The sequence below is a fragment of the Notolabrus celidotus genome, chromosome 10 (genome assembly GCF_009762535.1).
Source record: "Notolabrus celidotus isolate fNotCel1 chromosome 10, fNotCel1.pri, whole genome shotgun sequence".
NCBI classification, from domain to species: domain Eukaryota; kingdom Metazoa; phylum Chordata; class Actinopteri; order Labriformes; family Labridae; genus Notolabrus; species Notolabrus celidotus.
The window spans coordinates 35,443,880-35,455,287 of NC_048281.1; the positions used below are offsets into that span (position 1 = coordinate 35,443,880).

The window sequence follows — 11,408 nt, forward strand, 5'->3', positions numbered from 1 at the left end:
TTTTTGCCACAGTGTCAACAGGCAGAAGTGAAATGTGCTGGATTTCTTTCCACAGACTGATTTAATGTGACGTGTGTGATCAGGTTGTCTTGTCTAGGATTAATTAGTGATGTCATGGGGTTTTGACCAATCAGAATCAAGTATTTAACACAGCCGTGTAGATGAAGAAATACACTACCAGTCAAAAGTTTGGACACACCTTCTCATTCAATTATTATTTTAATTATTTCCAACATTGTAGATTAATACTGAAGACATCTAAACTATGAAATAATCTGGTTTTGCCATAATCTGGATTACAACAGGAGTCAAATAGAGCTATCCATTGTGGACTAACCCTACCTCTGAACAACACAACTGATGGTCTCACACACATTAAGAAGGAAAGTCATTCTACAAATGAACTCTTGACAAGGCTCATGTTCATTAGAAACCATTCCAGGAGACCACTTCATGAAGCAGACTGAGAGAAACCATTCCAGGAGACCACTTCATGAAGCAGACTGAGAGAACACCAAGAGTGTGCAAAGCTGTCATGAAGGAAAAAGGGGGCTACTTTACAGAATCTAAAATATAAAACATATTCTGCTTTGTTTAACACTTTTTTATAAATTAAATAATTCCATATTTGTTCTTTCATAGTTTGATGTCTTCAGTATTAATCTACAGTGTTTACAATAATTAGAATAAATACAAACCCTTGAAGGAGAAGGTGTGTCCAAAATTTTGACTGGTAGTGTATATGCCATCAAAACACAAGGTAACACTTTGCATAAGGTGACACATGCACACTTAAAAACACAACATATTCACAGGCTTAAAGGAGGGCAGGTTATTGAAGGTGCTTTGTGCAGTGTAGACGACTCTGTACCTTAGTCCTGAAAGATAAAGCTAACAGTGGTGGTTTCATGGATGCCAGTTGTCTTCTGAGATACAGGATAAGGGATGAAATACATGCTCGCAAGACAGAGACACACAAAAGTCTGGTGCATGTGCCTCTGAGGGTTACGCTGCAGCATTACAGCTTGTTTGCAGTTGAAACAAACATTACATGATATTTATTTCACTTTAATTCTGGAGGATTGAATGTTTTTGATTCCACATCGAATATCTCTACAGTAGAGATTCAGCACACTCAAATACAAGCATTCAGTCGTCTTAGCAGCAGCAGCAGAAATCATCTACATGGGGTCAAAATGCAAACCTTAGACGCTCACATGATGAAGACTTTCACTCGCAGCAACCAGGAAGTGTTTCTGAAGCTGACAAGCGTCCAGCTGTCGTGGTTTCCTTCCATCATCGTGTTTCTGCCCCTGCATTAATAACAAGGTGTTGTGTTTGTGATCCACTCGGTGTGTTTGAGGGTGTCACATCCCCCCAGTCTGACCTCACCCATCACCTCCCACCCCCTCCAATCATGCTCTCATCAGCTGACTACATGGCGTCAAACGGCTCAACGAGGCTGCAGGGATCAAATGTTTCCTTCCACAAACTCAAACATATCAAAAGTTTGAAGCTCAGAAATCTGAACGTAGAGGGGTTTATATTCATACAGTGAGGTCAGGTTAACGCCCTTCCTCTCGTCTCATCCGTCGGGCTGTTCTTCCTCAGGTGGTGCAGACTTCTTCACCTCCTTTTCTCTGTGTGTTCTCACATTGGTGGGTGAAATGCATGACTCTTGAATGCCATTGGCCGCTGCCTTGTTCCAACAGACCTCTGGCCCTCGTCAAACTCCTCCTTCCTCCTCCTCCTCTTCTGCCAGCTGCTGCCATTTACTCTCCTTTTTTCCCCTTCCTCCTCTCCATTATGTCTCCATCTTTTTTCCTTCAATGATTCAACACAACATGTGCTCATTTGTGTGTGTGTGTGTGACGTGTGTGTGTGTGTGTTGATATGTTCACATACTGTACACATGCCGAGTGATGAAAACACGGATGACAGAAGACGTTGAGAGTGAGGTGTGAGAGTTTCTGGTGTACCCGTGAGGCACCCTGAGCCTCTTTCTGCTCTGCTCCATGTGTGTTTGTGTGTGTGAATGTGTGTGCGCCTGCGTGTGCGTGTGTGTGTGTGTGTGTGTGTGTGTGTGTGTGTAGTGGAGAGATGGGGCACAGAGGAAGTGGGCGTCTGGCTGGAACAGCTGAGTCTCGGGGAGTACAGAGACAGCTTCATCAGACACGACATCCGCGGCTCGGAGCTGCTGCACCTGGAGAGGAGGGACCTGAAGGTACACACACACACACACACACACACACACCTACACACACACCTGAGTCCTTGAATCTGTGTAATCCCTCAAAATCAACTCTTTCTCTCTGTCCCCTCTTGATCTACTGTACTCCTGGTGCTCTGTAACCCTGTCGTGCTGCTGCATCGCTCTGCTTGGCTTCTCTGTCTGACCGCTGCTGTAACCCACTAACACTGTGTTCCTGTGGAGAGGGGCGCCTAGGGGGCGGGGCAGGGGGCGGGGCTAGTTTAGTGCAAGAGTGCGCAGTCAGGCAGGGTGTGAAGTTTCTGTCCTTTATGGAAAGATGTTGAGTTTTTATACAGCTTTTCTTTCAGGGTAACAAAGAGGAAGTGAGGGACCTGTAGACTAAAGAAACTAATAAAGACTGAAACTAAAGATGCAAAAAACACAACACACCATGCAAGAGGAGCTCACAAGACCGCTACGTGCGAGACCTGGATCATAACAAACGAGCCAGAAGACTAAGATCACGTATTATTTCCCTCTCCATATTGAGTCTTAAATGTTTTATTTGGTCATAACTTCAGAACAAAACCAACTTCTGTACGGTGAAATCTGGGTTCAGATGTTCGGCAGTTGCTATTATTTAAAGGTGACATATCATGCAAAATGGACTTTTTAATGGTTCTCTACCTGAAATATGTGTCCCTGTCTACAAACCCCCTGAAAAGTCAAAGACTCCATTCTGCCCCTGTTCTGATTTCTCCACCTTTCTGTAAATGTGTGCTGAAACCAGCCGTTTCAGTTTTCAGTGTTTTTCATACGTCACAACGCCATCCGGTCTGTAACAGGAAGTCAGAGCTCTGAGCTTGTTCAGCCCATAGACTGTATAAAATACAACTCAACCCCTCCTCCGTTTTTCATTCCCTGCACACATGTGTGCTAACAAGGAGCTTAGGAGGGAGGCATGCTAGTTGTAGGCTGTCTTAATAAACACAAAGGTCGCTTTGACTCCCCACGTCTGCAGATTTGAAGATCTAGTGGATGATTTTTAGTTATCATGGATAAGTGCTAGCGCTAGTTAGCATAGCTACATAGCTACATGTTCGTAGCTGTAGCTGTGTACCAAGACACACGTCGACATGCTGATAAATAAAACAACAAGAAACACTAAATCTGTGACCAATGGTTCAGAAAGGTCCTGCTGCAGGCGCCTCTCCGTCAGGATCAGATTCTGGATCAGATTCAGAGGGTTGAAGTAACGCGGGTCTGTGAGCAGCCGTGTATATTCAGCCAACATGTAAACATTAGATCAACGTGCCGGACAGCCGAGGCCACACCCACTTCCTGAGGGGGCGTGGTCAGAGAGAAAACAGACTGTTCTGAGGAGGACTGAAGAAGAGGGTTTTTCAGGCAGACCAAAATCTGATTTCAAAGTGTTTTTTTGAGCATAAACTTTAAAGACATGTTTTGGGGACCTCTTAGACCAATATATGTTGATGAAAAAAGCGTGATATGTCACCTTTAATAACAGTCAAACCTGATTGAACCTGTCACGGTGTGGATAAATGAAGGAGGACCTAAGCTTTAGAATAAAAAGGTTTTGATAATCAAAACTCACTCAAATGTCCAAAAACCAAATGCAAAAGGAAACGCTGGGCTGTTTTCAAAACGACATGCTACATACTGCGTTTGAATTTAGTCTGTAGTATGACTGTTCTGTTGGATCTGGTCTACAGCATTCTTGATTTCCAGTTTCAGAAAGCAGAAGTAAACAACGGCCAAGCTGATAGAGAAACTGCTTCTTTAGCATCACTTATGATTCAAAAAGTTAAGAAGTGGTAATTTTCACAGCACCTAAAAACTGAGTTCCCCCATCACAAAAGAAGAAAAAAGAGAAAGCAGAACGGCTGCTGTGCATTGTGGGAAACAGTACGTGAGGGAGACTGGTCCGATGCATTGGCCCAATCTCATTGTCCACCCTCAAGCTCTCTGACTGTGAGGCGCCTTCCGCTAAGTCTGTGAGGGCTTAGGGCTGTCCCACTGTCAAATCATCAAGTGTGTGAGTGACCTCTCACTGACTTTTTGAGCCCTTTATGCCCCCTTTCTGTAAGTGGGCATTTTTGCAGACTTAGCGCAAGGGAATTACCCATAGTTCATAGCATTGTGACGTGAAACACTGGATTCCCAGGGGAAGCCCACGAGCATGGAAGGGTAAACGAACACCGTAACATGGAAATAAAAAAAAGTCTGACAGTAAAACAGAAGCATGAAAGTTGCAATGAAATTTACAGGTAAAAAAGTTTGCCAGCAATTATAGAAAACAGCCTTAATCTATTTATCTTCACAGATATTTGTATGCAGTATAATTTATATAAAATAGTTATAGAGCCTATTTATATATTTTAAATGTTGTGGTTAAGCAGTCTGTACGGTTAGAGTCTGGACCACATGGCAGTGAGTCGTCCCTTAAGCTCCTTGAATTTGAGGAAAGTCAAAATTGTGCAATAAAAATTCCTAATATCGCCAGGATGAGCTACATGACGTCATGCAGGTTGCGTGAGACTTCTCAAAGTGCCGTCCCATTCCAGTTCTACAGTTTGAGCCCTTACAGCCTCCTGCCCTCAATCACTTTACAGCTGACATCGGTCAAGTCAAGAAGGGCTCAGGGCTCAGGGAGGACATTGAGATTGGGCCATACTGAGACATGTTCCTGAATCACTACAACATCCAGGGAGTTTATCATACTGCAGATTTTGCTCTTGTTCACAGACTACATACTGGATTTTGGCCAAATCAGTACGTACTGCTAGTGTAGTAGGAGGTTTGAAAACAGCCATACAATGATCCAACCAGGGAAACAGAGGAACTAAATCCACAGCGTGATTAACACAGGTGTGAACACAGGACACAGGTGAGACTAATGAGGGGAATCAAAGAGGAGGGAAACACACAGGTACAGGAAGAAACTAACCTGGAAACAGGGATCAGAACTACAAAACAGAGAACACAAGACACAAGAAAGTACAAAAACAGACATGGATCACTAAACACACAAGAGACACTAAGGATAACTAACACAGAATAAACACAGGAGAAACCAAGGCATGAAACACAGGGACAAACTGGACTAAACATCGACTCCAGATGCCACTGGTGTTTCAGTGTAAAGTGTGACCGTGTTAACTGGTGACTGTCAGCCGAGTGTGCCTCTCACAAATGCTTTTAGATTTCATGAAACAACACATATCTGATAATAAAAACAATAAAAGATAAATTGTGATGCAATCTGGAGGACTCTTTCCAGGTTTGAAAAGCTGTTGTAGCCACCAGCTAGCATGGTCACCAGTTAGCACGGTCACTCTTAACTGCACAACACCGGTTGCTCAGAAACAGTCGTAATCCCATCTGAAATCTGTAGAACTTGAGTCTGTGGTGGAGTAATGATTCTGACAACCGACCATGGAACAACCAGACACTTTGATGCTGCTTTAAGTTTTAAGTCAGTGTTTAAAGGTTACTAACTCGTCTGATTGAAGGGAGCTAAAAGCGCGCGCTGGAGCTTTCTGCAGACTTCTGCGGATCCGTATCAGTCTCTAAAATCCCACCTTGTGAATCCCCCCTCGTTAGATCTTAAGAAGTGTCAGATGTGGTTGCTTTGGACCCAATACATTTCACATCAGACTTCTAAAAATAGTTATAATGATAGTTATAATGAGTGGTAACAGACATCATCTCTTGGTGTGTTTTGAGTGTGCTGGTCTTCTTCCTCCTCAGGATCTGGGGATATCGAAAGTGGGTCATATGAAGAGAATTCTGCAGGGAACTAAGGACCTGGCCAAGGCCTCCATGGTTGACCTCTAACCTGGCCGGGGAATCCGACCCTCCCGTTACGTCAGTGGAGCAGTTTGGGAGCACCCTTTGCAGAGACGGAGACATGATGAGAATTCAACAGGATCTGGAGGAACCCTCTGCTGACGTGTGTTTGTTTCTTTGGTGCCAAAATGACTGTCGCAGAGAGCCGCAACAGGAAGTCATGGACCCTCAGTAAAAAAAGCCATTAATAAGTTAATAACCATTCATAGCACACAATCAGGTATGCAACTAACTACACTGTTGACAGCCGACTCCTTGTCTGAGTTGTGATAACAAACTAGTAGCAAAACCAGGACTTCCATGAGTGTGGGGTTGAGTTTCAGGGGTGTAGAAAGGTTGGCCTCACACTGCAGAGCTGCAGCTGCATTCAAACAACCTGTTCAGGTGTGATCTGGAAGGTGTGGACACTGTCGCATGCTATGCTTGCTCAACTTTAACTCTGTTTAACTGCATGATTAGTGTCTTGATTTTTTTGTGTGCAGAATAACACTTGAACAAGTTTTACATGACTTTAGTATTACGATGCCATTTGTTACTACTGAAGCATCTTTTTTTTGTTTGGGTTTTTTTTTTGCTTTTGGAGCTTTAATTTATTCCGTTTGCATGATAATGACGTGTCAAAGATTTGTGCCATACTTTCAGTCATTTAGTGTGAAACGTGCTTTTATCGGTAGACATCATAAGAAGTTTTTAAAAAGCTGTTGATGAGGTAGAATTTGTGGATTTGATATCTGTAAGTTGACACGTTCTTTGTGGATGTGAAATCAGTACCTAAGTGAATGTCTAAGAAAACATGATTATTTGATGATTTTGTTCAAACTCTTTATTTCAGTGAGTCTTCTTTTCATGTAGACGAGGGGAACCGAAGTGTTTTTACACCGGGGTCTTATATTTTGAAGATTAACAGTTCTCTAAATGACGCACAGGTTCATGAAGTTTGAGAATCGCTCCAGCACATCGATGGTTCTCCCCAAAACCTCTTCAATCACACGTTCACCCCATGTTTCTGAAATATGCAGCATGACGGTGCTTTAGCGCCACCTACTGCTTTGGAGTGTGAACGAATCACGCACAGTGTCGTGGGAGACACATGCGCCAAAATAAAGGCGCGGAAAAGATTGTATCCACTGCTTTTTAGAATCTGCAACGCCTTAACACAACTTAGGTTTGGGTCTCCACCCACCAGAGGAGAACCATGGGAGTCAGAGAGCAGCTGTGCAATAATGTCCGCCATGTTATCCTTTGCAGATAATGCACCATGTTCTGGTTTTTGTTACTGACAGGTTCAGGATTTCTGTTTGTCTGTTGTTTTTGGCAACATTGGAGAAAAGATACTCACAGAGCATCCTTTTTTTTTAGGCATTATTGCCTTTATTTTGATAGGACAGCTGAAGAGAGACCGGTAATATGGGGAGTAGAGAGTGGGGGAGGACATGCAGGAAATGGTCAAGGCTGGAATTGAACCTATGACCTCTGCGACTAGGGCTATAGCCTCTGTACATGGGGTGCATGCTTAGACCGCTAGGCCAACGCTGCCCCCACAGATCGCCTTTTTAAAGAAACAGCTGTTACATCGCTCTCTTCGTTGAACCCTGCAGGAAACTGTGAGCTTCTGCACACTGCGCTTTGCAAACGTTTCCAATGGTTAGTGCATTTACAGTTATATTTTTGGCCTTTTCGCCTTTATTTTGATAGGACAGCTGAAGAGAGACAGGAAATATGGGGAGTAGAGAGCAAGGGAGGACATGCAGGAAATGGTCAAGGCTGGAATTGAACCTATGATCTCTGCGACTAGGGCTATAGCCTCTGTACATGGGGTGCACGCTTAGACCGCTAGGCCAACGCTGCCCCCACAGATCACCTTTTTAAAGAAACAGCTGTTACATCGCTCTCTTCATTTAACCCTGCAGAGAATAAGGAGCTTCTGCACACTGCGCTTTGCAAACATTTCCAATGGTTAGTGCATTTACAGTTATATTTTTGGCCTTTTCGCCTTTATTTTGATAGGACAGCTGAAGAGAGACAGGAAATATGGGGAGTAGAGAGCAAGGGAGGACATGCAGGAAATGGTCAAGGCTGGAATTGAACCTATGACCTCTGTGATGAGGGCTATAGCCTCTGTACATGGGGCGCACACTTAGACCGCTAGGCCAACGCTGCCCCCACAGATCACCTTTTTAAAGAAACAGCTGTTACATCGCTCTCTTCATTTTGACCCTGCAGGAAACTGTGAGCTTCTGCACACTGCGCTTTGCAAACATTTCCAATGGTTAGTGCATTTACAGTTATATTTTTGGCCTTCTTGCCTTTATTTTGATAGGACAGCTGAAGAGAGACAGGAAATATGGGGAGTAGAGAGCAAGGGAGGACATGCAGGAAATGGTCAAGGCTGGAATTCAACCTATGACCTCTGCGACAAGGGCTATAGCCTCTGTACATGGGGTGCACACTTAGACCGCTAGGCCAACGCTGCCCCCACAGATCACCTTTTTAAAGAAACAGCTGTTACATCGCTCTCTTCGTTGAACCCTGCAGAAAATAAGGAGCTTCTGCACACTGCGCTTTGCAAACGTTTCCAATGGTTAGTGCATTTACAGTTATATCTTTTGGCCTTCTTGCCTTTATTAACAGGACAGCTAAAGAGAGACAGGAAATATGGGGAGTAGAGAGCAGGGGAGGACATGCAGGAAATGGTCAAGGCTGGAATTGAACCTATGACCTCTGCGACAAGGGCTATAGCCTCTGTGCATTGGGGTGCACACTTAGACCGCTAGGCCAACGCTGCCCCCACAGATCGCCTTTTTAAAGAAACAGCTGTTACATCGCTCTCTTCGTTTAACCCTGCAGAAAATAAGGAGCTTTTGCACACTGCGCTTTGCAAACGTTTCCAATGGTTAGTGCATTTACAGTTATATCTTTGGCCTTTTCGCCTTTATTTTGATAGGACAGCTGAAGAGAGACAGGAAATATGGGGAGTAGAGAGCAAGGGAGGACATGCAGGAAATGGTCAAGGCTGGAATTGAACATATGACCTCTGTGATGAGGGCTATAGCCTCTGTACATGGGGTACACGCTTAGACCGCTAGGCCAACGCTGCCCCCACAGATCACCTTTTTAAAGAAACAGCTGTTACATCGCTCTCTTCATTTTGACCCTGCAGGAAATTGTGAGCTTCTGTATGCTGCATTTTGCAAACGTTTCCAATGGGTAGTGCATTTACAACATGACACCTATGAGCTCACGATAAAGCAAAAGCTTGTGACGTTACTAAAGTGATGCTTCACTTCTGCACTGGAGTCTGGTGTCTTTGCATCTCAGAATAACAATCTGAGCCTGTCAGGAACAGAAACGAGACGTAGTTTGATCAGGTGCATTTTTATGTTGCATCCATTGTGGTCTGTTTCACTGCTGCTTGCTGAAGCGATTCCAAACCTGTCCGTCATCTAGACCCTAAACTGTTCAGGACCCTGGTTCTAAAACACCTAAAGGACCCCATACAAGAGGAAGGAGACACGTTAGTCTTAAGGAAAGTCAAATACTGGGTTTGAACCTCACTTATTGTAGGATTGTTGAGTTATTTTTTAAGGAATACTTATCAGGCACTTTTTACTTCTTGCATTTACGCAAGTGCAAAAACTCATATCATGACATAGATTAACAGCTCACCTCAACTTTGTACCTTTTGGCGATGTAAACAATATTTAACACTAAAGAGAATAGACTTTAGATACGTAACAGAGCAGTTGATCTGCGGCCCGCATAGCGTCGTTCAAGTGCAGCTTTTTTCCCTTCAAAGTAAAAGCAAGACGTTGATAGATTCTTCTTTTAGTTTCTTTTAAGACTGGTGGCATTACAGGGTATATTTCTACATGTGATGCTAAGTTTGTACATATATAAATATATATATGCACTGTATATACAGTATACCAGTGTATGCAAACAATGTTTGTAAGTGTCGTAGTCTGATGCATTTGTAGATCGCTGACATGGCATGCATTGTCAACAGCTTACACATTTGATTGTGTATATTACACCTCGAGGAGTGTGTGTTGTTGGATCTCTTGTACATGACGATGCTGTTGTATTCTAATGATGGTGCAATATTTGATCTCTTGTTTTGATACTGTCTCTCTGCAGCTTTCTGACATGATGTTTCTCAGCCGGGGGGAAAATAACATTGAAAGAGTGATTTTGTACGTTCTCCTCCTCCTCCAGGTTTTCAAAGTTTAAACCCGCTTTAGACAGACAGACTGCTTCTTTCTTACGGACTCCAAATTTCTTCCAGCGGTTCACCAGTTTGTAGTTTTTTGCTCCTCCGTGCTTCCAAGATGATTCACTAAAGTAGGACCGTGTCGGCGAGCGAGAAGAAGGGCAGACCTGAGCGTTGTGTTTGTGTTCATGCGAATCATAATGTGTGTAACGTGTGCGTCTACTTCACATGTGGCATATTTTACCATATCAACAATTGTATGACTACCATTGCCAAATTATTTGATCTAATCTGATCATTTCCTCTCCTGATTTTGGAGGATGATTTACTGCTTGCATGCTGGTTTTAGTCCCACCTCTTCTTAGTTCCAAAGTCTTCTGTTGAAAGTTAAGTTCTAAAACTTACTTCCTTTCACTGAGAGATGAATTGAAAATGCATCAAAGCAGTGATTTAAACGCAGACATGCATCGTCTCTAATGTCCCACCAGAGGGCGATCTATTACATTTCATATCCTTAAAGCAACATGTCCAAGCAGCATGGCTTCACAGCCCTGTATGCAGACAATCAGCTGACATTCAGAAGCCTTTATGTTAAATTTAAATCATCTGAAGTAATCTGCATGCACTTGCTGTTTTGCAATCTGTAGCCAAAGATGGTGTCAGCTTCACAAACTTATAAAAACAAGCTTGTTATCCTGTTTTATCCCTCCTCCATGATCGCTGCCTTTTATTTAATTTCTCAATCAGACTTATTGTTGAATATTAAACGACAGCTGAAGCCTCTCTGTCAGTCTGTGCTGTAAATGCAGCCGTGTAGTCGACCTCTCACATGCATTAACTCTCCATCCTGTCCTCTCATCGTCTGTTTGTGATCTGCCGGGCTCTCAGAATGCTTGACCTTTCCATGTAACGTGGAAGTAGCCACCTTTCTCCCCTTTCCCAGTGGTCTGTAAATAAATGCTGCAAACTGCCTGGTTTCTAAAAAAAACCAACGGAACCCATGCAAGGATCTCCAAAAAGAGACGGGATAACATTTAGTCTTTGACATTCTTTTCCTAAAGCGATGGGAGAGAAGTGAGTTTCATTTGTTTACATTAAGTTTACAATGGCACAGGTTTAATTTCTAAGAATATGTAT

The 11,408-nt window shown here is 43.3% G+C and overlaps 1 protein-coding gene across 5 annotated transcripts in view; it reads left to right on the forward strand.

The window, feature by feature from the left end:
* The window catches only part of dgkh (diacylglycerol kinase, eta), an 88,354-nt gene that overhangs the window by 76,594 nt on the left and 352 nt on the right, over positions 1 to 11,408 (forward strand). For 3 of the 5 annotated variants that reach the window (XM_034694618.1, XM_034694617.1, XM_034694616.1), the window contains 2 exons: positions 2,094 to 2,224; positions 5,963 to 11,408. The exon at positions 5,963 to 11,408 is cut by the window's right edge and continues 352 nt beyond it. In XM_034694618.1, the coding sequence (XP_034550509.1) occupies positions 2,094 to 2,224; positions 5,963 to 6,015 (184 nt within the window). In that variant the 3' untranslated portion in view covers positions 6,016 to 11,408. The remainder of the gene's footprint in view (positions 1 to 2,093; positions 2,225 to 5,962) is intronic. The other 2 variants (XM_034694621.1, XM_034694619.1) reach the window with 1 other exon arrangement.